The following is a 24066-nucleotide window of genomic DNA, read 5'->3' as shown; positions in this document are numbered from 1 at the left end:
TCGACGAACGCTAGTGTCTTTGACTGGAGGCCGACAGGTGGGCCGACAGGTGGGCCGAGGCAAGCCAGCGGCGGCGCGTCGGAGCGCGGGACTCTCCTCCGGGTACGCCTTGCGCGCCGTGCGCCTTCAGCAGACTGATTCCGGGGAGTCGTTTCGTCGCTCTGTCTCTGTCGCACTCATCCGGCGTACCGTGCGGGGTTCGAGAGAGACGGAGCGGCGCTCGGCAGCAGCGCGGGGGTTAACCGCTGGTGAAAAGAAACACGGCAAAAAGCAAACGTTTCGGGGCGGCACCACACAAAGCCCGCGCTGCCCACAGTCCCGTGCGGCTCGCCCAACTTTTTGTTTTTGTTCATCTTGTTTTTATTTTCACTCGGCATGCGCTTTTTGTCGGCCCCTCCGGGGACAATTGCGCTTCGAGTGCGCTTGGAAAGGTGTACCGCCTCGCCGCTCGCTGACACCATTAGCGCCAACAACCCTCTGTGGTAATTTTCGTCGGGTCGGGGAGCTTCTTGTGTTGTGTCACTATGGTTTCCATAGAAACCTAATTTTTGATGTCTGTCGTTCTTGAGAACTACGGCAATTTATTAGGACTACATCAATTGATGAGGACTGCGTGAACAACCAGTGTTCACGTTATTTCGACACTATTTCTACTTCTTTCACATTATTTCGATATCATTTTTCGTTATTTCAACGTTGTTTCACATAGTTTTAAGGGAAACGTACACCAAATTCAAGTTCTTTTCCCCTCGGTTCTTTGATAGTTCCGCGGTTAGTTCTTTTGCTGGAAAATTAAGTCACGTGTAAGCAATCTCCAAGCCATGCGCGGAGCAAGGGTGGCTATTCCAGGAGCAAGCTATTCCAGGCGCGGTTTTCATGGCCGCCAACGCCAACTTGATAAATCCATGCATGGCCGTATCGTCGTTGCCAAGCCACCCCATCGGCCTCTCTGTACGAGCAATCAGCGACGCGGTGGTGACTGCAGGCTGCTTCCAAACGACGTCGCTCTGTCTCTCTCCCCCTCATGGGACGTGCTGCAGGGGGCGAGAGAGAGACAACCCCCTGAGCGCGGCGAGCCAAACCGGATTGGGGTTGGGCCCCCCGATACACGGGCCATTGTGCTGCCTGTATGGCGGGGCCGCCGTCAAAGCGTTGCTGCTGCTGCCTGCTCGGTCTGCGCGGCCCGTCTGTCCGCGCCGCGCCCGAGGATTACCACAGCGCCGCGAGTAGCGCGTGCAACAGGAAAGTGCACATCTCCGGCCTGGCTTTTGACCTGGGGGCACAGTGAGCCAGAAGACTGGTGGAGGCGGCCGACACTCTAGACGCGTTTCAAGCTCCAAAGTCGCTAAACAGTACTCGACTCGAACGTGTGACCCTACCAAAGTTTAGTCTCTGAAGGGGAAATCTATTGGTGGGGTCACACCTTTGGTTTGACTCCTGTTTAGCGACTTCGGAGCTCAAAACGCGTCTAGAGTTTCGGCCGCCTCCACCGTTCTCCAGGCGCATTGTGGGGCGCTTCCGTGCGCCTCGGCCTCCGGGTCCGGGAGGGCGACATGCCTGGCAGGCCTGGTTTGCCTCCACTGCACCTGTTGTCTTCTTGACTCGCGGATCGAGGTTTGCGGTTCGTGCCGCGGTTCCGCGCCGACGCGATGAGGGCCGTCGGAGTGGAAGTCGTTCGGCATTGTCACGCCTGGCGCTTCGCCTGCCTCATTAACCAAGGACTCGAACAAAATTAGTTTTAAAACCGAAGGAAAACAAAAAGAAATACCCAGCGAACTGATGGGGTGATAGAATTCGGAAAATACTTCACGCAACTCGTTTCCTGGATTCCCTCCACCTTTTTACGAGATTCATAAATTTTCACTCTATGACTATTACTGTGGTGCTGAGTGGCATTCCCGCCTAAGGAGTTTAAATTTCCAACGGCTTTCGCAGACTCAGAACTTCTGCTAGGCCACGTTCATAACTAGGACACCATTTTCGGCTTTCACTCTAAATGTTGTACCGTGAAGTTGCTCCATATTATGGTGAAAATGTTCCATATTATGGTGGTGCAGCTGACTTCATAAGAAACCATTCGCTGTACGAATTTCGACGAATTTCGTTGGTATTATGGAGAAGAACTCCACCATAATGTGTCGGTGAAGCCTTTTACCAAGACATTAACAGTGTTCGGCACGAAATATGATCTCTGTCATCAGCCGCTTGGAGTATAGAGTTCGTTGGACGCAATCCCCCCGGCTTGGACTGCAGAAAAAAATTGTCCACTGTTAATCAGGTGTTGATTTTGAAGGCGCGGCCATACATGTGCCGGCGGGTGCAGTGCTGCGACGCGTGCAGCCGATGTTGGAATCCGGCAGCGGCAACCTGTTTTCTGGGTCAGCACCACGTGGTGCCAACGTGTTCAATTCTCCGCCTTTTGTCCCCCTGTTTACCAATCTTGCCGTGTCAATCATGGAGGCCCTCCCCCTGGTGTTGGTGGTGATCGAAGACCATGGCGACGTCCGACGATCCTTCACACTGACGTGGGGGCCTTCAGTCCGAAGCGCCTCCGAATAACGTCCGGAATAACCTACCGGCCGAATAACGGTGCGGTCGAATAACGTTCCGGCCGAATAACGTTCTGAATAACGTTTCGGCCGAATAACGTCCTGAATAACGTTCCAGGCGAATAGCAGCGCAGTCGAAAAACAAAAACACTGGTGAAACAAAGGGATTAAAATTATGCCCTTTAAGGGCGTAAACGTTAATGCCTGTGGGGAGGGCATGAAAATTTTGCTTGAAGTTCCTATACCAGCGGTTCTCAACCTTTCTTGGCTCGCGACCCCAAATTTGTAGCCAAAAATTTCCGCGACCCCCAGGAAAAGTTTCGCGACCCCACGGGACCCCTCCTTTAGCATGCTACTGCGTCTGATCCGAGGCGGGCATTTTGCTCCCTCAACGGGCAATTGGTCTTTGGACCTTCCTTTAGCATGCCTCTGTTACGGAGTGCGATTATCAGTCTTAGTTTGGGAGCAGTATTGTCTCAAAGTTGGCCAAAACGCTCAGAAATGTCTTTAAAAAATCATGTTTTGGGTCGATTTTAAGCAGCCACTGCGTCTGATCCGAGGCGGGCATTTTGCTCCCTCAACGGGCAATTGTTCCTTGGACCTTCCTTTAGCATGCCTCTGTTACGGAATGCGATTATCAGTCTTAGTTTGGAAGCAGTATTGTCTCAAAGTTGACCAAAACAGGCACAACGATTTTTCAAAGACATTTGAGCGTTTCGGCCAACTTTGAGACAATACTGCTCCCAAACTAAGACCGATAATCACACTCCGTAACAAAGGCATGCTAAAAGAAGGTCCAAAGACCAATTGCCTGTTGAAGGAGGACGAAATACCGCCTCGGATTAGACGCAGTGGCTGCTTAAAATCGGCCCAAAACACGATTTTTCAAAGACATTTCTGACCGTTTTGGTAAACTTTGAGACAATACTGCTCCCAAACTAAGACTGATAATCACACTCCGTAACAAATGAATGCTAAAGGAAGGTTCAAAGACCAATTGCCGGTTGAGGGAGCAAAATGCCCGCCTCGGATCAGACGCAGTGGCTGCTTAAAATCGGCCCAGATCACGACCCCAGCTACCTCGCCGCGACCCCTTAAAATTTTTTCGCGACCCCACTTGGGGTCGCGACCCTAAGGTTGAGAACCACTGTCCTATACCATTTACGCCCTTCGCGAGGGCATAAAACGATTTATGCCCTGGGGAAGGGCGTAAAAGAGTATTTATGCCCCAAAGGGCTTAATTTTTATGCCTTTGTTTTACCAGTGTACTGAAAAAGGAAAACGTTCTGGCCGAATAACGTCCTGAATACACTGGTCCGGCCGTATATTGTCCTGCAAAACGTTCCGGATGAATAGCGTCCTGGACAACGTTCCTTCCGAAAAACGCCCTGAATAACGGTTCGACCTCTGCCGCTGGTTCACCGGCGGTAAAGCGCGTCGACGTTGCAAACGGCGGGGGAAGGAAGGGGAAGGAAAAAGGTGAGATTTTTATCGAAACGGGGACGGCGTGTAGAGCAACAGTGTGCAGCGCAGGCTCGTTCCGAACAGGGCCTTCGTCGATGTCCCTCTCGCACTCACGGGGTGGTGCCCTCGGTGTGCGAGAGAGGCAGCGACTTCACACTGTTTGGAATGAGCCGTCTGGCTGTGACACGTTGTTGCCGCCGTCGGTCTTGTTGTTGGCGGAGATGACGCGCCCTGCAGGCTGATTACAAAAGGGTGTTGTCCCGTCTCTCTCCCTCTTTCGGGTCGGCCCGCAGTGTGACGGAGAGAGAAAAGGCCGCGGAATCAGTCTCGGTGGATGTTGCGCGAGTGGTGGTGCATGAACTCGTACTTGCTGACGGCGGCGGTAACGAGGGCGACGTGGAGTGGCGGCGTCACTGCGCACCCAATTTGCGGTGTGGTGGCGCTGCAGCGCGGCGGATGATCTACTCGTCGCCCCCGCGCAGCCCGTGATTCATGGAAATGATTCCGCGGTTTATTTTATGCTTTTTCGGGTTCGCTTTCTCTTCTAATGGCCGGCGCGTCGGTAATTGCCAAGTCTGACTCCGCAGCCCGAAGCCTGGCCGCCCTCAAGTGGCCCACCATTAGGCTGGCCCGTGCCGCTCGTGCTTACGGTGGGACGAGCAGAATTTTTCGCCGGCTGCGGCATTCTGCGGTGAACTTCCACTGCACTGTGGGCCAAAAGACCGGTAGTCGAAACCCCGGACGGGTTTTGAACTCCAGAGTCGCTAAGCAGGACTCGAACCGAACGTGTGACCCTGCTCTTCGACAAAGGAATCCATTGATGGGGTTACACGTTTGGTTCGAGTCCTATTAAGCGACTCTGGAGCTCGAAACGCCGCGTCTAGAGTTTGCATCACCTGAGCCGGTCTGCAGCCCCCACTGTGTTTAACCCAACACGGAACCAGAAGAAACGCCGTGGTTCTGTGTTCCCGACGCACTCATTCCGTCCGCATCGCAAGCTGCTTCTAAAAGGGACTATTTCTCACTCTCTCGTTCTTGGTGGCGCCTGATTCCCGTGCGAGTTGGACAGAGACAGAGCCGTTTTGGTTCTGAACAGTGCTGCGTCGCTCTGTCTCTCCCGCACTCGTGGGGGCTTACCCTACGGGTACGAGAGAGACAGACGCTGTCTGTTTAACGAGCCAGCGGCCAGGCACTCGTGCAGTTGATCCACCAAAAACTGCAGACCGCCTCGCTGCAAAAAGAAGGCGGAGGAGTGGAGGGGAAACCGAGCGCTTTTGATGAAGTTGCTTGGGAAAACGATGGCCGCGATGAAGAGGGAATTAGACTCGCGAATCGCAAAGGCGAGGCCCGTGCTTCCAGCAGCGCTTGGCGAGGCAAAGGCAAAAAGGAGGCGGGCATTAACGCGGAGACGGAAGGGGTCCCCGGAGAGTCGCACCAAGCTCTCCAATTGCAGAGCCATCTTTTTGGCCGGTTATTGAGTTGCCTGCCTGCCTCGGCCAACAAGTGGCTGCGCACACAACCAGTCTCCGTCTCTGTCGCACTCATGGACCAAGGCAACCGGGACGAGAGAGACAGAGCGATTAAATGCTGTTCAGAGTTGGTCTTTCGGACGTCCAGAAATCATGTAACGGTTCTTTGGGAAAAGTGCAAAGAGTTTGCACTTTTGCACGGCGTTGAGTGCACTCTCAGGAAAGTACAGTATCCGGGACTGCATAAATATTTTTTTTAAGTAGGTCAGTCTGTCTGATAAAATAGTGAACGCATATGCTTAAGAGTGTTTTTTCTGAAACTTCACTGCAGGTTAAGAATTTATTTTTCAAGTCTGGTTTGTTAAATTCGTCATTTTTCACTCTAGCCAGGCCATATTCGTAAAGTTCACTTACTCCCCTGCTTGAAACAGTCCACTGTGACCCCCAAAAAGGGATAAGAAACAAGAACAAAATCCAGGAGCGGCCCCTCTAGAGTGGCCACGCGTGCGTCCGGAAGAAAGCGCGCACTACACGCACAAGAGGCGGGCGCGGCCGGGCGGGCCGCCGGGCTCGTGGAGAGCCGACATTTGTCACTGATAACCAGTTAGTTTGGTGTGACTCTTATCGCGCCAGGTTATAATTATATCCGTGAAATACTGGCTGGAAAAACACGGCGCGCGTGTTCCTTGAAAAACGCGACGAGGAAGCGGAGCGCACTGTTTGTGGTGTGCGCCTTCACTGTTAAAAAAATTAATAATGGGACAATCCTGATAGTGTGTACCAAAGCTCCGACGGGATTTCCCGAAGGCCTCGTGTCTCAAAAAGATTTTTTTCTGACTATACGTGCTGAGAGAACAGTGAAGTTCTCGGAATTTTCCGAAGATCGGAGGCAATGTTTTCCGCTCAACAAGTTTTCTTTCCGGGAAGTTCCAAGATTTTTTTTAAACAGTGTTCTCGCACGCGTGTCTCGAGGCGCTTCCATTTCGGGGCGCATTAGAATAATTGGAGAATGAGATTGCGGGCGAACGACGCGCTCGGCTTAACTTTGATGTTCGGAAAGTAGAAAATAATAGGCGGCGGGTGGAGGGGAGAATCTCGTGACCCGGACTGTCGGACACCAATCAAAAATTCAGTATAATTTTGAAAACAAAAAAAAACACACACACAAAAAAAACAAGTAAATGAAATAGGACTGGCATTTGTGCAGCAGCTGTCGTCTAATCCAAATGCTTTCCTTGCAGCGTGCACTTTGCAGGGGAATTCATTGTTTGGGATGGAAAATGTCGCGGAGCACGCTGTATGTCGGCACAACACAATTCTCGTGGAAGAAAAGGCGAGGTTCTGTTAGTACACCGTGGCGTGGCGCGCCCTTCGTGCCCGCCGCGCCGCTGGCGCTGTTTACCAACACGTTCGCTTGCTGCTGTTTCGACGCTTCCGTAAAAATAACGTTGGCTTTGCAGAGCGGCGGCGTACTGAATTTAGATGACTTTATGCCGTCGACGTGGGGGCCTCGCCTCGGCCCCACACAAGTACGTCTCCCCTCACCCACCGGCCCTCGCGGCCGCCCCACCCCTCCCCGCCCCGCCCAAAACGCATTACTCGGAGCGGCCACAGAACGCAGAACGGCCTTGCCGACCAGGCGGCCGGCCCCACCCTCTCACCTCGTGAAAGTCCGAGCGAGCATCCGGGTTGAAAAAACAAAAACAAGGCGACTTTATCAGACCCGGAACGAAAAGAGTTTGGGATGAAATCAGAGAAATCAGAGACACATGAGATTATCCCATGCCACATACAAAGGCAAAGAAAATAATAAATGAGTGTAATATTTAGGATGGGAAGTCCGAGAAACGATTTTCGACACAACTGTTCTACCTCAGCAAATGATTCCTTTTCATTTATGTGCTTCAGATATTTCATATAATAGCAAAATATGCGCAGGGAATGAATCATCAACTCTTTCATTTACGTTGTTTGGCCTTTAACCTCTCCGCTCACAATGCTACCGGCGACGGCGACCTCCAGTAATGAACATAAATATCAAAAGGCGGTGGACAGACGGGTCCCATTAACTGCTGCCTCGGACGACGCCTTAATTGGATCAGGTCTGCCACCAGTACATCTCCACCTTCCAGCGGTCTTTGCCCCGACGCCAACACTGCGAAACCAAGTGTGGAGAACTAACTCAACGCTTAGAATGCGGAGGTGTGGAATTTTAAGCCTCCGCTCTTGGAAGTGTAGTTTTGCATTCTTCACACTTTTCACACTTCTCCACGTTTGCGCTGCTAAGGACCAGGGCATCTGTGAGCTACTCCACAGAGAGAAAACTGCAAAATCCAGACGTGCAGGTGTGGAGAATTACTCCTCACTAGAACGTGTGGAGTTCCCCTCACTTGCACTTCAATGTCCAGCAATAATTGCAAATTCTAACGGTGTTGTGTCTTTTGGTTTCTTCCGCAGGCTTCCTGAACGTGAACCCTGACCCGCACGCGCGCAGCCCCGCCAACTACGGCCTCATGGACCAGATCGCGGCGCTGCACTGGATCCAGGAGAACGTGGCGTCCTTCGGCGGCGACCCCGGCAACGTGACCTTGCTGGGCCACGGCACGGGGGCCGCCTGCGTGCACTTCCTCATGATGTCCAGCGCCGTGCCTGATGGTGAGTCCGCGGTTTTCTACAAAGAAAACCACACTCTAAATGCGTGGCATTCGCACAACTGCGTATCTGCCGTGGGATTCCCTATGAAGATGCGTTGTTGTCAGATGATCACTTAAATGTCTTACGGTGAAAGGCTGCACCACCACAATATGCTGAAGATTTTATTCCAAATTCAAACCAAATTCGTCAAAACATCTATAAGGTACAGTGAGTTCTCAATGGTATGTTATAAAGTCACCTTGAGTGGCAAAGAAACTTACAATGGACTCGCAGTGCAGCCGCACTCCCTTGCATTAGATCACAGTGTGCCTTCCGCACGCGACGTTCGCTGTTCTCCCGCACGGCCGTCCGAGTCGTTGCCGCGCTCCGATTTCACCGGACAGACGACCACTCGGCTGGATCTGAGAAAGACACGCGTGTGTCGCGTGGCCGCCAGCCGACCAGTAGACTGATTCCGAGTGGGGAGGTCTCTGTCTCTCTCTCTCTCTCTCTCTCTCTCTCTCTCTCTCTCTCTCTCTCTCTCTCTCTCTCTCTCTCGCACTCATGACGCGCTCCCTAGAGAGATAGACTGGCGGTGAAATCTGTGGGCTGGGTTGTTCTATTGCTGGCGCGCTGGCGGCGACACAGTCTCCGTCACACAGGCCCCACACACGCGTTTCCGAGACCCCAACCGGCGTGGATCTCTCGCGCTTCGCGCCTGGCCGAGCTTTTGCCAGGCAGAGCCCCGCTCGCTCCCGCAGCCACCAGGTTTCTCTCTCACCGACCGTACGCCCGTTCGAAAATTCCAAGAAGAGCAGCAGCGGATGTGTTTTGGGAAGTCACTGGTGATGAAGGGGTCCGTGTGCACGGCGGATCAGTCTCTCGAAAAGCATGAATGTCGACTGCTCTTCTGCAATGTACAGAGCGGAGATTATGACTGGTGGCGAATTTCATGGCAGGCGGGCCTTTCTGGAACTTGGATTCGTTGGAAATTTCTCGATTGAAACAAATAATGAGAGTAACGTGGATGGGCGGCGAGCGCCTGTGAAGTCGACGGTAGGCAATCCCGCCGAGCGGCCGAGCGCGGCGCGTTGCCTAGCCGCTCGACCATTACCATTACCATTAAGGGCTAGACCACACATGATCGTATGCCATTTCGGGCCCGACACATGCTCGCCTGCACTGCAAAACGAGACATGGCCGTCCTTACTAGGGTGACACGTTATGCCGGCAGGCGGCGTGCGTGTGAGCGTCCTCGTTTCCTGGCTTTGGTTTTGGCCGCAATGTGACCGCGGCTCGGCTCGGCTGCGGATGGTGTAGCCCGCGATGATTTAAAGAGCCTCTGGCGGGCCGCCAGCTGCCAGGCCGCCAGGCCTCGGCCACCCTGCGGCGTGCGTCCCTCGGCCCTCCTCCACGGCCTGGGCTGTGTGACGGCCTCAAGGAGGCGCACAGTGGGCCAGAAGACCAGTGGAGGCGGCCAAAACTCCAGACGCGCTTTGAGCTCCAGAGTCGCTAAATAGGACTCGAACCGAACGTGTGACCCCACCAATGGATTGCTCTCCGAGCGAGGAATCCATTGGTGGGGTCACACGTTCGATTCGAGTCCAGCTTAGCGACTCTGGAGCTCAAAACGCGTCTAGAGTTTTGGCCGCCTCCACCGGTCTTCTGGCCCACTGTGAGGCGGCCGGGCCGGGCCGGGCCTCGGCACCACGGCCAGCTGGCGGCTCGCCTTATCAGCACGGCCTCCCCTCCAGCACACTGACTCCGAGAGTCGTCGCTCCGTCTCCCTCGCACCTACACGGGACGCCGCGTGAGTGCGAGAGAGACAGACTCTCGGAATCCTTCCGCAGTGTCTTCTTCATCCCCACTGCTTTACTTCTCGCTGCTCAGTGACGATGGAGCGGGTCCTTGCCTCCTGATGGAGTACTCCAGCGGACTGATTCCGAGAGTCGTCTTCGTCGCTCTGTCTCTCTCGCACCCGCGGGGGACGCTCCATGAGTGCGAGGGAGACAGAGCGACGAAGACGACTCTCGGAATGCAGTCTGTGCGGTGGGCCGTCTCGCCTCGCGGCCGTTCCCCGAAACAAAGGCTACTTAAGCACTTTAATTCGGCCGTTCCCTTTGCTTGGCTTCAGTGGGCACTGAATTACCAGTGGGGTGGCGCGGCCGGCGCGGCCCGCGTGATATGGGACATAATTCTTGTTGCCACTGATGCCTTTCCGATTGCAGCTGGCAGTGGACCAGTGCCGCCAGCGCGGATAAGGCACTGCAGTCGGAGCGGGCGTCGCTCCGTCTCTCTCGCACTCGTGGGGCGTCCCGCTGCGGTGCGAGAGAGACAGAGCGACGGAATTGCGGTGTGGCACCGGCCTGCTGCTTGTTGCTTCTTATCGCCGCGAGTGGATGGACCACCCGTTCGAAAGGCGGGTAGTCGAATCCAACGACACAACCCGGATGGAGGACTCGCTTGGGGGACCATGACTCTGGACACGTTTTGAGCTTCACGACCCTCAAACGAGTCTCGTAACGAATAAATGATTGGTACACTGGTAAAACTAAAGCGTAACTCTATGCTTGAGTCAAGCGTAAAGTTACGATTGAAGACATTAAGCTTGAAATGAGGCACGGACTGGAAATTCCCCCACACATTTAGATAAAGGGAAAACTTGGCGGATGAACCTGTTACGCTTGATCTCAAGCGTAAACTGATTGCGCTTGAAAACAGAGGGTAATACTACGCTTTAGTTTTACCAGTGTACTAAATGGATTCCTCGTTCGAGGGGCATCCCGGTAAGGTGATGTGCTTGATTCAAGTACCATGTGAGGCAAAGAAACCTTAACACGGCTGAACTGGCCTTCCGACGCGTAGTGGACACCACTCTAAATGTCTTACGAAGAAATTTCCCATAATACGAAGGAAATGGCGCAAGCATAATACGAAGGTGGTTTTTCTTCGTATTACGAAGGTTTTTCTTTGTATCTTACAATGAAAAAGCTAAAAAGATTCGTATTACGAAGGTATATTGCTTCGTATTATGCTTGCGCCGATTTCACTGTAACATACGAATAACATAGGCCAAATTCCATTGTAAGACATTTAGAGTGACCGTTTCCAGCAATGTCCAATAAATAATGACGTAAAAAGAGAAAAAAAATGAATTGACACAGTTTTTTTTTCCTGCTTTTATGTCCGTGGCGAGGTGTGGGACGGCAATTGATTACGCGTGAACCGCGCCGCAGGAAAAGCGATAACGATTAAATACATGCCGCGAGCGGTAATGGAGAACTGTGTGATTGCTCGGATTGCGACAGAATTACTTCCCATCCATCGGGGGAAAAATGACATTTCTGGCCTTCAAAATCACAAAGGGTCCGGGTGACGCGGTCCACGCGAACGGCGAGGCAAGTCCTAATGCGCGCCCATTTGCGTCGCCCATTTTATTCCCCTAGTGAAACGTGGCCCGGGGGCTGCGGACTCATTCCGAGAGTCGTTTTCGTCGCTCCGTCTCGCTCGCACTCGCGGGGCGTCCCGTGAAGGCGCGAGAGAGACGGAGCGACGAAAACGACTCTCGGAATCAGTCTGCGGGGCGCTGGGCTGTGCGGGTGAGAATTCTCAACTCAAACACGCCGCTTTGGTAGGCCGGTCCTAATGCAAAAGTTAGTAGAGTGCGTGAGCCATCGCCAAGTTGGTTTCGCAATCAGAACGGCGGGTGCGTGACCCCGCAGGGAACACTTTCGCTTTTGAGTGGGCCGGCGCACAGTGGGCGCACAGTGGTCCAGGGGGCCTTTTAGAGGCATGGACTGTGTTTCAAGCGCCCAAGGAGTGCAAACACGCTCTAACGCACGCATGATGGTTCTGCCCTGTTAGAATTTAATTGGGAATTAACGGATGATCCTCTCGAAAACAGTTGCCGAAGGAACATTTGTAAATTTACGAAGATCCTTGGTGAATTTCCATAAATTCCATAAATTATCATGAATTTTCCAAGGTTTTCTTTGGTCAACATTTGTCCCAACCTGCACAGCGTCACAACGTATAGTAGGCCCTTCCGGTGGTGGATGAGGGGGTCAAAACCCCGGACGCGTTTTGAGCTCCAGTCGTTAAATGGGACTCGAACGAAACGTGGTGGGACCCACCTTTAGATTGCCCTCCGAATGAAGAATCCGTAGGTGGGTCACACGTTCGGTTCGAGTCCTGTTCAGCGACTCTGGAGCTCAAAACGCGTCTAGAGTTTAGGCACTGCTGTGCAGCGTCGCAAACCACCGATCGGTGCCAAAACTCCTTTTCTTCCGTTGCCGCCCAGAGGCGTGGGCCTCTCCGGCCTACGATGTGTCGCGACGTGACCCACTCCGGGAAATAAGTTCCGGGACCCGCCCCTGGGCCAGGGCCCCTGACTGCGGTCCGCCGTTCAGCACGAAGCCGCCGCCTCAGCCCGACGAGGACGTCGAGGGCGGCGGCACACAGTGGGCCAGAAGACCGGTGGAGGCGGCGGCCAAAACTCTAGACGCGTTTTGAGCTCCAGAGTCGCTAAGCTGGACCCGAATCGAACGTGTGACCCCACCAATGGATTCCTCGTTCGGAGAGCAATCCATTGGTGGGGTCACACGTTCGGTTCGAGTCCCATTTAGCGACTGTGGAGCTCAAAACGCGTCAAAAGTTTTGGCCGCCTACACCGGTCTTCTGGCCCACTGTGCGGCAGCGGCACTTCCCTCCCTCCTGCAGACTGATTCCGAGAGTCGTTTTCGTCGCTCCGTCTCTCTCGCACTGACGAGGCGCCCCGTTTAGGCGCGAGAGAGACAGAGCGACGAAAACGACTCTCGGAATGAGTCTGCTCGAGCCATTCCTCTCTGGAGTGGCGCCGGCCCCTTCCAGTGCCGAGTGGGGCGCGGGGATTCCCTTCCCGGCCAGAAGAAGGAGAGTTTGTAGCGAGTCTTACGGCGCTCGTAAAGCGCACACCGCGGCACGCGCTCTCTCTGTCTCTCTCGCACTCACGGGGCGTTCCGCGGAGGTGCGAGAGAGACAGAGCACTTTGGTGGCGCCGCCGCGGCGCGCCCCGCGGCCCGCTCAAGGAGCGCCTGTTCGTCGTTACATTCCGCGTTACTTCCCATTCTTTAAACCCCGCCGTCGTTCGCCGCGTTGACTGCAGACTGATTCCGAGAGTCCGCTCTGTCTCTCTCGCACACCTGCGGGACGCCCCATGAGTGCGAGAGAGACGGAGTGACGAGAACGTCTCTCGGAATCAGTCTGCTGCGGTGCGCGGCCTCCGGAACCACTCCCTCGCGAGGTCGCGGAGAGCAGTGCACGTCGTCCGAAAACGATCCACCGCCGTCGAGTTGATCTGCCAAAAAAGGAAGGAGATTTTCGAAAACAATTCGATAATTGTTGCTTCTCCCACGCCGACCGCTGTATTCAGTCGACGTTGCGACCCGGTAACCTATTCCTGGCACGACGGAAGCGGACGCGGACAAAGCCTATATAGCCCCTGTTCTTCGGGAAACGCCCGCGCTCTGTGTGTGAGTTCGTGTGTTTGTGTGTGGTGTGGTGTTTGTGTGTGTGTGAGAGACAGAGGGAGGGAGAGAGAGAGAGAGAGAGAGAGAGAGAGAGAGAGAGAGAGAGAGAGAGAGAGAGAGAGAGAGAACGTGCGTGCGCGTGTCCCCCTGTGTAGTTCTGGGCAGCGTGACTCAAAGGAGGCTGCCCGACCAGAAAGGCTTAGGAGGTCGACCCCGTTGTTGGCCGTTCAGGCCGTTCCGCAGCAGTTCGGGCGACTACACTACAAGCCCGGTCGTCGCGATGAGCGGCCTCGTCGCGGCCCTTTGGACGAAACAAACGGACGGATCAAAGGGACGGATTCATCTTTTTGTTTGCGAGCCACAAATGATTTTGCATGAAAAAAGGGGGGGAAGAGCCTGAGCCTCGAACCGCCACCCACTGAGCGTCCAGTGACACAAAATGCGGTATAAAATCAAAGTTTTGGGAGGGGAAAATGGACGTGAGTCTGCTGTCGCATGCGGTTTGTTGCTTTAGTCATCTGTGCTGTGGGCTTATTAGAAAATTATAACAGTGTCAAAAAATGCTTCGCAAGTCTAACGTTAATTAATTTTTTTTTTCATTTTATGTTTTTTTGTTTTTATTTGGTTTTTATGACGGGAGGAAGCAAATTGTGTTGCGTCTTTCCAAACGTGACTTGGGGCAACTCATCTTTTCTTCCGGGTGCCACGCAGCCCTCTAACGAGATAAATGGATCAAAGCAGGGGATGGGGGCGCCGGGGGTCCGCGCGGAGAAAGGAGGCGAGGGGGACAGATTCATTTGTTTTCTCGCCCAAAATGATTTTGTGTTAAAAAGGGAGAGAAGGCGAAAAAAAATGGTGGACGGGGGCGTGGTCGCCCTATGGAATGTGCTCCATAGCACAGCGCCGCAAGCTGAGAAGGGCCTCTCATCAGGACAATGCAGCAGCGCACTGGAAGCGCTGGAATCCAAATCAAATTACCACTCTGGAGTCGGACCGTCGGACAGTCGGACTCTTGGAGGCGGCTGTGTTGAATCTGTGCCGAGCGACGCCCGGCGCGGCTTGGCTTGCCCAGGCTTGGCTTGCCCAGGCTTGGCTTGCCCAGGCTTGGCTTGCCCAGGCTTGGCTTGCCCAGGCTTGGCTTGCCCAGGCTTGGCATGCCCAGGCTTGGCTTGCCCAGGCTTGGCTTGCCCAGGCTTGGCTTGCCCAGGCTTGGCTTGCCCAGGCTTGGCTTGCCCAGGCTTGGCGCTGCTGCCTTGCCTCGGCCGCCTCGGCCGGCCAGGCGATATTTAATAAATGATTTGGCGGGACGCCAGCAGGGCGCCGCCAGTGGGCCGACTCCGAACCCGCCGTCTCTCTCTCTCTCTCTCTCTCTCTCTCTCTCTCTCTCTCTCTCTCTCTCTCTCTCTCTCTCTCTCTCTCTCTCTCGCACTCACGGGGCCTGCTGTGCGGGTGCGAGAGAGACAGCGCGGCGGAAAGCGCACTTTCGGAAGTGACTTTACGATTAAGGGCAGCGATCGAGGCGCTTCCGCTCCCAGCTCGAGTCTCTGCGGATTTCCGGCGACGCGGTGCAGTGTGTCGCGTTGGGAAAGGGCACGGCCAATTTCGCAATCAAGTGATGACCCTCTTGATGAGGCATTCGGGGAATCCCGAAGGTCGTCCGCGGAAAGGCGAGAGGAGGAGCCCCGTCCGGAATCGCCAGAGGCTTCAAAACGTAACCAATAAGTATAACAGTTTTTTTTAGGTATTTTTCGAAAGGTCTGCAGTGATTTGTATTCGAAGAGTTTTCCTGGAGATACCAAGTTTTTCCTTGATTTTCTCTCTTTCTTTGAAACCATGTTCACGTTCTCAGCTCGTTACTGACCTTTTTTTTTACATTAAGTAGGTTTAAACAAGGATATTAGTATTTTCAAGGTAAATTCCTTTGTAAAATTATTTACAAAAACCAATTGTCACTACACGATTTGATAATTCTTAAGAGGTTCATAAAAAAACGAAAAGTACGTTTTATGGTTGCACAAATCATTTGCATAAGTACTGATGAGCAAAAAGTCCAAAAAGTCTAAACGTGCTGAGAGTGCACAGCTTTTGCGATAGCGCAATACGAACCCCATTCAATAAATTTGGAAGTGTAAGCCGCTTGTACTGTGGCAGGACTCGAGCCCGGCGTTTGGCGAGGGATCACGGCGAGGTTGTTGAGGCTTCTCGGCCTGATTGGGCTTATAATCTGAGCGCCTCGACCGACCAACCCGCTTTCACGCAGCTTCCTCGAGGTCTGTAATGAGATATGCAACAGCCTCCGATGCCTCGTTAGGACGTGCGGCCAGCAGGGAAGGGGGAGGGAGGGAGGCCGTAGTCCTATGGCATGCCAAACACATGTCGTCACTGGGAGCCGCTGCTCTGAAAATTAATTTCCGTCAACATTTTCCAGCTGGTTGCCCAGCTGGTTTTCACTCCTGTCTTCGGGCTGTCTCTCTCGTGTGGTGTGTGTGTGTGTGTGTGTATGTGTGTGTATGTGTGTGTGTGATACTGCTGCATATGCAACGAAGCCTTTCTTCATATGCCGCACGTGTGCTGCGTCAGAGACTCCGCGTACTGTACTCCGTGTGGGTGTGTGTGTGTGTGTGTGTGTGCGTGCGCCTGTGTGCGTGCGTGCAAGACAGAGAGCGTGCATGTATGCGGTGAGAGGGCGTGTCTATGTGTGTGTGAGAGTGAGAGGGGCGTCCCGTGTATGTGCTTGCTTATGATGGAGGAGCAAACTTTTTCAATTCGCTGCTTGATTCCATTCAGCCGTGCGCGGCGAATAGGCGCAGCATTGGCTTCTTTCCATCCCGATTCGCAGTATATAAAGATGCCGCTGCTCCATCCGCGCGGTCTTCCCCTCAACCCCGCCGTCTGAATCCCCCCCCCCCCTTTTCCCGACCTCGCGACATCAATGGCTGGAACCACGGCGGGGCAAGGACGGGGGCCTCGGGGTCCCCAAAACGCTCCACCTCTATTACCCTCTATTAGGCGCGGGGCACAGCGGGCCGAGTCCGGAGAGCCGTTTCGCCGCTCGCGCTGTCTCTCTCGCACCCTTCCGGAAATGGCCAGGGGGTGCGAGAGAGACAGCGCGACCGAAGCGAGCTTCGGAGTCGGACGCGGCGGGGAGGTCGCGGCCGCTTTCTGCTCGCCGCGCTCTGGTTCACGCTGCTCCCCGAGTCGGGAGAGAGACACCGAGAGAGAGAGAGAGAGAGAGAGAGAGAGAGAGAGAGAGAGAGAGAGAGAGAGAGAGAGAGAGAGAGAGAGAGAGAGAGAGAGAGAGAGAGAGAGAGAGAGCGAGAGAGAGAGAGAGAGAGAGGGGGCCTCCCAGAAGAAGCGCGGCCTTGACGTTGTTTTGAAAACAAGACTTGCAACGCAACGAGTTGCTGCGAGTGCACCGACACATTACCCAGGGTACAGCGGGCTGAGTCTCTGCTTGCTGCTTGGTGTGCGTGTTGGCGTTCTCGGGGCTTGCCCTGGCTTGCCCTAGCTTGGCCCTGCCGGGTCAGGTTCCAATCTCAAAGTTTCCACTGAATTCAGTCCTTTTTTTTCCGGAACCCAAGCCGGAAAGGGAAACCCTTCCTCGGCTGAACAAAAACAACAACCCTAACTAAAAGCGCAGTGTTCGAACGCAAAAAGTGAAAATAAAATAGAAATGGCTAACGAGCGGCTTGGCACACTGTCACATGGTCACTGCAAAAAGGCCAAGCATAGAGGTGAGCGGCAGAAGCACGGGCTCGGGGAGGGGAGGGGGCGACTGTCGGCAACACCGCGGGGCACAGGCGAGGATTACTCTACGTCCACTGACACGCAGCACGCAGCGGACTGATTCCAGGAGTCGTTTCCGTCGCTCTGTCTCTCTCGCACTCATGGAACGTCCCCGTATCGGTGGGAGAAAGACACAGCGACGAAAACGACTCTCGGAATCAGTATACAGTTGCGGCAGCTTCCACCGCGGTCGAGCCCTCTCCTCTCCCCTCCGACGCACAGTGGGCCAGAAGACCGGTGGAGGCGGCCAAAATTCTAGACGCGTTTTGAGCTCCAGAGTCGCTAAATAAGTCTCGAACCGAACGTGTGACCCCCACCAATTGATTGTTCTCCGAGCGAGGAGTCCATTGGTGGGGTCACACGTTCGGTTCGAGTGCTGTTTAGCTACTCTGGAGCTCAAAACGCGTCTAGAATTTTGGCCGCCTCCACGCTCTTCTGGCCCACTGTGCGACGGGCTGCAGGCTGCGTCTTGGCCCCCGAGTCGGTTCTCACGTGGCCTGTTCAATACTAGCTAGGCCCGTCGGGCCCACCATTTCGTGAAAGAGAAAGCTAGGGAGCTGCACGGTGCGCGGCTCTCAATGGATGGGCGGATGCCAGCGCCTGAAATTACAGGCCCATGGAAAGAAGAGGCGTCTGCGTGGTGTGGCGGGGCGGGGCGGGGCGGGGCGGGGGGGGCGGGGCAGGGCGGGGCGGGGCGGGGCGGGGCGCGCTCCGAGTGGTTTGTTGCCGCGAACCGCAACACAACAGCGCGCTGCTGCCAGCGCTGGCGGAGGCCGTGGCTGTGCCACCTCCCCCAACCGAGGCCCTGGCGGAGGCCGAGGCTCCCCAGGGGGTGCTCCTGCGGGCACCCCTGAAATAATGAACCGCACTGTTGCACTCGGATTTAAGCCGGGCGCAAACTTGGCCGCGAGGGGGGCGTCGCACAGTGGGCCAGAAGACCAGTGGAGGCGCCCAAAACTCCAGACGCGTTTTGAGCTCCAGAGTCGCTAAACAGGCCTCGAACCGGACGTGTGACCCCACCAATGGATTGCTCTCCGAACGAGGAATCCATTGGTTGGGTCACACGGTCGGTTCGAGTCACATTCAGCGACTCTGGAGCTCAAAACGCGCCTAGAGTTTTGGCCGCCTCCACCGGCTTCTGGCCCACTGTGCGTCGCGCCCGGGCTAAACGGAGTGACCTGCCCCGCCCTCGCCTCACTCTACCTGGCCTCGCCTAGCGGCGCAGCCCTGGCGGAGCCCGCGCTAGCTCGGCCTGGCTTATCTCAGAGGCAGGGGAAAAGAAAAAGAAAGTTAGAAATCTTTTTCAATTTTTTACGAAACGATTATGATGTTTTGTTCTAGGCACTGAAGGACGTTTTAAACCTTTTTTGTTTACACAAGTTTATCACAAGGCCGATTCCATCTAAAATTCACTCCCAGGCGGGGTCGTCCTCATGCATTACGTTTCTATCTGGGAAGGCGTTGCACCAATTTGTGCGATGCAAACGGCTTCAAATGCATGGCACCAATTGACGCTAGTCTTTGGATTCTCAGTGTAGTAATGAGTAACTGAATGAGTAGTGACTAAATGAGTAGTGATGTAGTAACATTCCACGCGTTCGCCCTGCTGTAATTAGGATAGGGGACTTGGCGCGGACAACGGCGAGGGTGGCGCGCCGGCACTGTAAGCAGGCAATCGGTTTCTCGTCGGGCGAACCGAACATTCCTCCAAGAAGAGGCTTTCGAGGAGCTCACCGTTGCGCTCTAGAAATGTGGTCCCCGGCCCACAGACCGTCCTCAACCGACCTATCTATCGTCTTTAAGCCACTGCATGGTCACACTCAATCGACAATCAACAAAAATAATAATTAATAATTCTCATAATTTTTATTTATTTATTCTTGCTTTGTGGCTGTTTTTACTTGCCGATGAAAGACTCTTCGACGCACCCAATATTTTGTTGCGCGGGCCATGGTGGTGGAAAAAACAGCGTTTTTTTTTTCTCCCACGAGACACACCAGCAGAAGCGGCGGCAGTGCAGCCACGGTTTGGCAGAGAATCAACAACTGCGCTGCTGCTGCTGGAAGTTTTTGCCTCGGGTGATCGGCCTCCGCCCCCCGCGCGCCGCCTCGACTCATTGGCCGGGACTTCCCAGGGACTTCCCCCGAGCTGGCTCGGGGTTTGTCGGGAGAACCCCCCCCCCCTCCCCCCGATGTTGACGAGTGCGATTAAATCTGGCTCCCAGCCAGCCCCCGTAAGAGCAGCGCAGTGGAGCGGGACCAGCGGGACCGGGTTAACTTATGTCATTTCCCCTCGCGCGCTTCTTACTCGCAGGGCTCCGCTACCCAGATCACCGCCAGTCCCCAGCAAAACAAAAAGCTGAAGAAATTACCCGTGAAATTAATGTGTTTCCTTGCAGTTTTTTCCGGGTTCTTTCAGGCACCGATTTCATACCCGCCGGTATATTTACGCGACCATCGCTCTTGTGGTGGTCGGGTGGGGCGCGCTCGTATGATTCGGTTTCTCTACTTCGCCCGGCACCTGCTTGCCCGAGTGCCATAAAAGGGCGGAATCGATATGTAGGCCGCGTGCCCCGCCGTGACGCATGCCCCCCCCCACATATTATAAAATTCGATTTACCTCCACGTCGCCTCGGACAGCGGCGTCTCGGACGCGGCGTGCGGTTGCCAGTGTGTGCGAGTGTAAAGGTGTGTGTAAGTGTGTGTGTGTGTGTGTGTGTGTGTTTGTGTGTGTGTGTGTGTCGATGGGGGGATGTAAGAGAAACTGTCCAAATAAAAAAGGTTCCGATTTCTAGGAAACACGGTATGTAAAATTAGGGCAGTAGCAATTTTTCGCTAGATTAGTCAGCCCGTTTTAGCATGGCCACTTCCCACCCGGCCCGGCCCGGCCAGGGCGCGTTGATTCGGCACCGCAGCGTTGCGCCGCACTCGCACTCGTAAATTTTTCATCAGCCGGGTCGCTTAAGCGGATAAATTTATTCATGCCCCTCTTTTCGGGCGTACGTGCTACCGTGTGATGTTTTAACAACATGCTAGGCCTGTGCGTTAGTGTGTGTGTGTGTGTGTGTGTGTGTGTGTGTGTGTGTGTGCGTGTGTGTGTGTGTTGCTGCGTTGAAGGAACCGTGTTGCGGGGCCTTTTAATTGCATTAGGGCCTGGTTGGCCTGCTCTGGACCTCGTTGGCACACACGGCGCCTACACTGGCCGCGCGTCAAGCCGCGCCCACCCCGCCCAGCAGCACTCTCTCTCTCTCTCTCTCTCTCTCTCTCTCTCTCTCTCTCTCTCTCTCTCTCTCTCTCTTTCTCTCTCTCGTCTTTACCTTACGTTGCGTACATTTTGCGGAAGCTGCGAAGAACGCAAGGTGACGCCTGAGGCCCGAGGTGCAAGTGGCACACCAGAGCACATCGTGGGCAAGGGCTCGCTGAGGATGAAAGAGTCATAAGCAGGACTAAGATTTTATGTGATTAACCGTCACCCAAATTCAGTTGTTGATTACACTGCAAGAAAAAGCCACAAAGCCACAAAAGCCACAACTCCAGCCAAATTTGTACACCAAAATTCATCAAACATGTAAAACTCACTAAACTTAATTGAAATTCATAAAATCTTATTCAATTCGTTGAAATTCTTCTCAAAATTCTGAAGTTTTTTCCTGAATTTCATCAGGGCCGGACTGGCTATGTCAGGGCCCGGGTCGCAGTGTGACGTCAAGGGCCCCCTTTTCCGATATGCGTCCATTGTTTTAAATTTACTAGCCAGGGGAGGGTAAGCCGTGTTTGGTGACTTTGGGCGGCCACTGTGTCCAATCTAGTTGACGTAAAAGGCCTCCCTCGACGCCCTAGTATTCTTATGACCCTACTCTTTCATGCCCTGTATCGGGAAGACGTTGACCACAACAATTTTGCCTTTGACCGCAACGATTTTGGGACCAAAGTTGGTCAAAAAGTGGTCGAGTCTCGGAAATTTGCTGATTTTGCTGACTTTGGGCGGCCACTGTGTCCAATCTAGTTGACGTAAAAGGCCTCCCTCGACGTTCTAGTATTCTTAAGACCCCACTCTTTCATGCCCTGTCTCGGGAAGACGTTGACCACAACGATTTTGCCTTTGACCGCAACGATTTTGGGACCAAAGTTGGCCAAAAAATGCGCTTGATTTGCCGAAATCATGCGTAAAATCGGCAGAAATTTCGTGGAATACTAACAAAATCTCGCGGAATCCGGCATAATTTTGACGCAAAATTCTGCGAAATCTTGAGAAATTTTCAAATGGGTACCTCTTTGATTTAAGTACGTAAATAGTTAAAGACCGCGACTTTGCCGCGGCCAAGAAGGCCCCGCGGTGGAAAGGCCCCGTGGCCCGCGGCCGAAAGGCCCCGCGCTTCGCGCGAGGCCCCGGGCGCGATCGCGCCCCCGCGGCCCGGGCCAGTCCGGGCCTGAATTTCATCAAAATTCAACTGATTCACTGGATTTGTACACTGAAATTCACAGTGATTTCCCCTTGATGAGCCCCCAACCAGCGGTTGAAGTAACTAACGAAGTGCGACCGCAGGGCGGCTCTTGACTGTCGCACTAACGACAGGTGGGCTGCCTTGCCGCGCCACCGCCTGACTGCGCTGTGATTATTGCCGAACCAGTCCGACGGCCCGGCCACACCGCCACGCCCCGTCACCTCGCTAACCAGTCGGATTGCCAACAAAGTGGTGTGGCGATGAATATGTAACCAACCGGCCAGCGCATCGTTCATTGCTTCGTTTCACACACACGCGCACGCACACCTACACGCGCACACACACACACACACGCACACACATCAGTGCGCCACGCCGCCGCCTTCCCCGGCTATGAAAAATTCATCTCTGAATGCACACGGTCGAGTAGTTTGGACGAGCAGAGAGGTATGCGATGCACTCAGTCCGAGTACGTCATCATCAAACCGTTATTATCTCTCTTCTTTTTTAAATCCACTGGTGGGTTTTGTGATGATCCTCCAATCGGCCCAACGCCCAACAGATCTATGCAAATTCCTGTCACCCAACAGACTGTTCCGAACGGCGCAGTTTCGTCGCTCTCCTCTCTCTCTCTCACTCTTGAGAGGCGTGGGGGAGAGAGAGAGAGAGAGATTGATTGATTGATTGATTTATTTGTTAAGGTACGATACAAAAGGACTAATAAGTCCCACGGGTGTACAGCACCGCTCTCGGGATTCAAGTACAAATCAGACAGGCATACATTGCAAGTAATTACAAAACAGAATAAAATAGTAATAGGAACACCAATTTTAGAACAGATAATCATTTAGTATTGAAATGATGAGTAGACAGCAGAATTAACTACTTGTATGAATTACTGAGTTGGAGCTTAGTGTATTTCTTAAAAGCAACAACACTTTCCATGCCGAGAAATTTGTAGCCACCAAGTGAATTAAAAACACGAGAAGCAGAGATACAGAATGAGTTAGCATATTTTTCAGTACGATGTTTCGGAATTACAATCAGCTCAGGGTGTCGGTGAGAGAATTTGAACATTTGGTGCAAATAATGAGGGCAGTTACATTTTAAAATCTTCCAAGTAAGAGTGGCAAGAGCCAAGGTGCGTCTATCAGCCAGCTTTAGGAGGCCTAAATTTACATAGTCAGGCGTTATGTGCTCATACCTCTTAGTATTTGTAATGAAGCGTATGCACGCATTCTCAGCTTTCTGTATTTTGTGCGTGATACCTTTATTCATATCTGTGAATAGAGTTGAAGCATAGTCGATATGGGGCAAGACAAGACACTGAACAATGCGGAGTCTTATTGTTGCAGGCAAGCAATCGAAATTTCGGCGAGCTTGGGCCAGAGTACGAAAAACTTTACCAACAATATTGTTAGCTTGCTGCCGCCAACTGAGAGTGGAGTCAAAGACTACACCGAGATTAGTAGCTTCCTCACAGTATGGCACTGATACATTATTAATAGTTACCAACGGTACATCCAATTGTTTTAGCAAGTTCACATAATAGCCAGAACCTATAATGATTGGTTGTGTCTTTGCGACATTGAGGTACAAATTGTGACTAGAAATGTAATGAACCAAATTACAGAGATCCTCGTTAACCCTGGATACAGTTTCATTAAGGTTATCAACTGAAAAATCCGCATAGAGTTGAGTATCATCAGCGTACAGGTGATATTTGGTATGCTTTAAAATGGCAGATATGTCAGATAGATACAAGATGAAAAGTAATGGACCAAGCACACTGCCTTGAGGGACACCCGTTTCCACGGGGGCCCATTCAGAAATGAACTCATCTCCTGACATAACACGTTGAAATCTGTTGGACAGATAGTCATGGAGCCACTTAATAACTGACCATGAAAAGCCGAGCTTTTGCAACTTGATGAGTAATAATCTATGATTCACCCTGTCAAAGGCCTTGCTAAAGTCAAGCAGCACAAGAAGGGTCAATTTCCTGTCATCCATCGATTTACGGATGTCATCAGCAACTTTTACAAGTGCAGTGGCAGTGCTGTGGCCCTTTCTGAATCCTGATTGCAGTGGATTAACTAGATTATTGTCAACCACATAATCGTACATTTGGTCGTGGACCAATTTCTCCAGGACTTTGGCGAACAGACACAGGATACTGACTGGACGGAAATCTGCACAGCAAGTAGGGTTAA

General features: G+C 53.3%; 1 protein-coding gene across 1 annotated transcript in view; it reads left to right on the top strand.

The window, feature by feature from the left end:
- The window catches only part of LOC117643929 (neuroligin-4, X-linked-like), a gene marked incomplete at its 5' end in the record, with an annotated part of 116175 nt that overhangs the window by 61540 nt on the left and 30569 nt on the right, over positions 1-24066 (top strand). Inside the window, one exon of the mRNA XM_034383116.1 lies at positions 7940-8137. Coding sequence (XP_034239007.1) covers positions 7940-8137 — 198 coding nt within the window. The remainder of the gene's footprint in view (positions 1-7939; positions 8138-24066) is intronic.

The sequence above is a fragment of the Thrips palmi genome, unplaced genomic scaffold (assembly GCF_012932325.1).
Source record: "Thrips palmi isolate BJ-2018 unplaced genomic scaffold, TpBJ-2018v1 HiC_scaffold_17, whole genome shotgun sequence".
NCBI lineage: Eukaryota > Metazoa > Arthropoda > Insecta > Thysanoptera > Thripidae > Thrips > Thrips palmi.
This window is presented reverse-complemented; position numbering and strand designations above follow the sequence as displayed.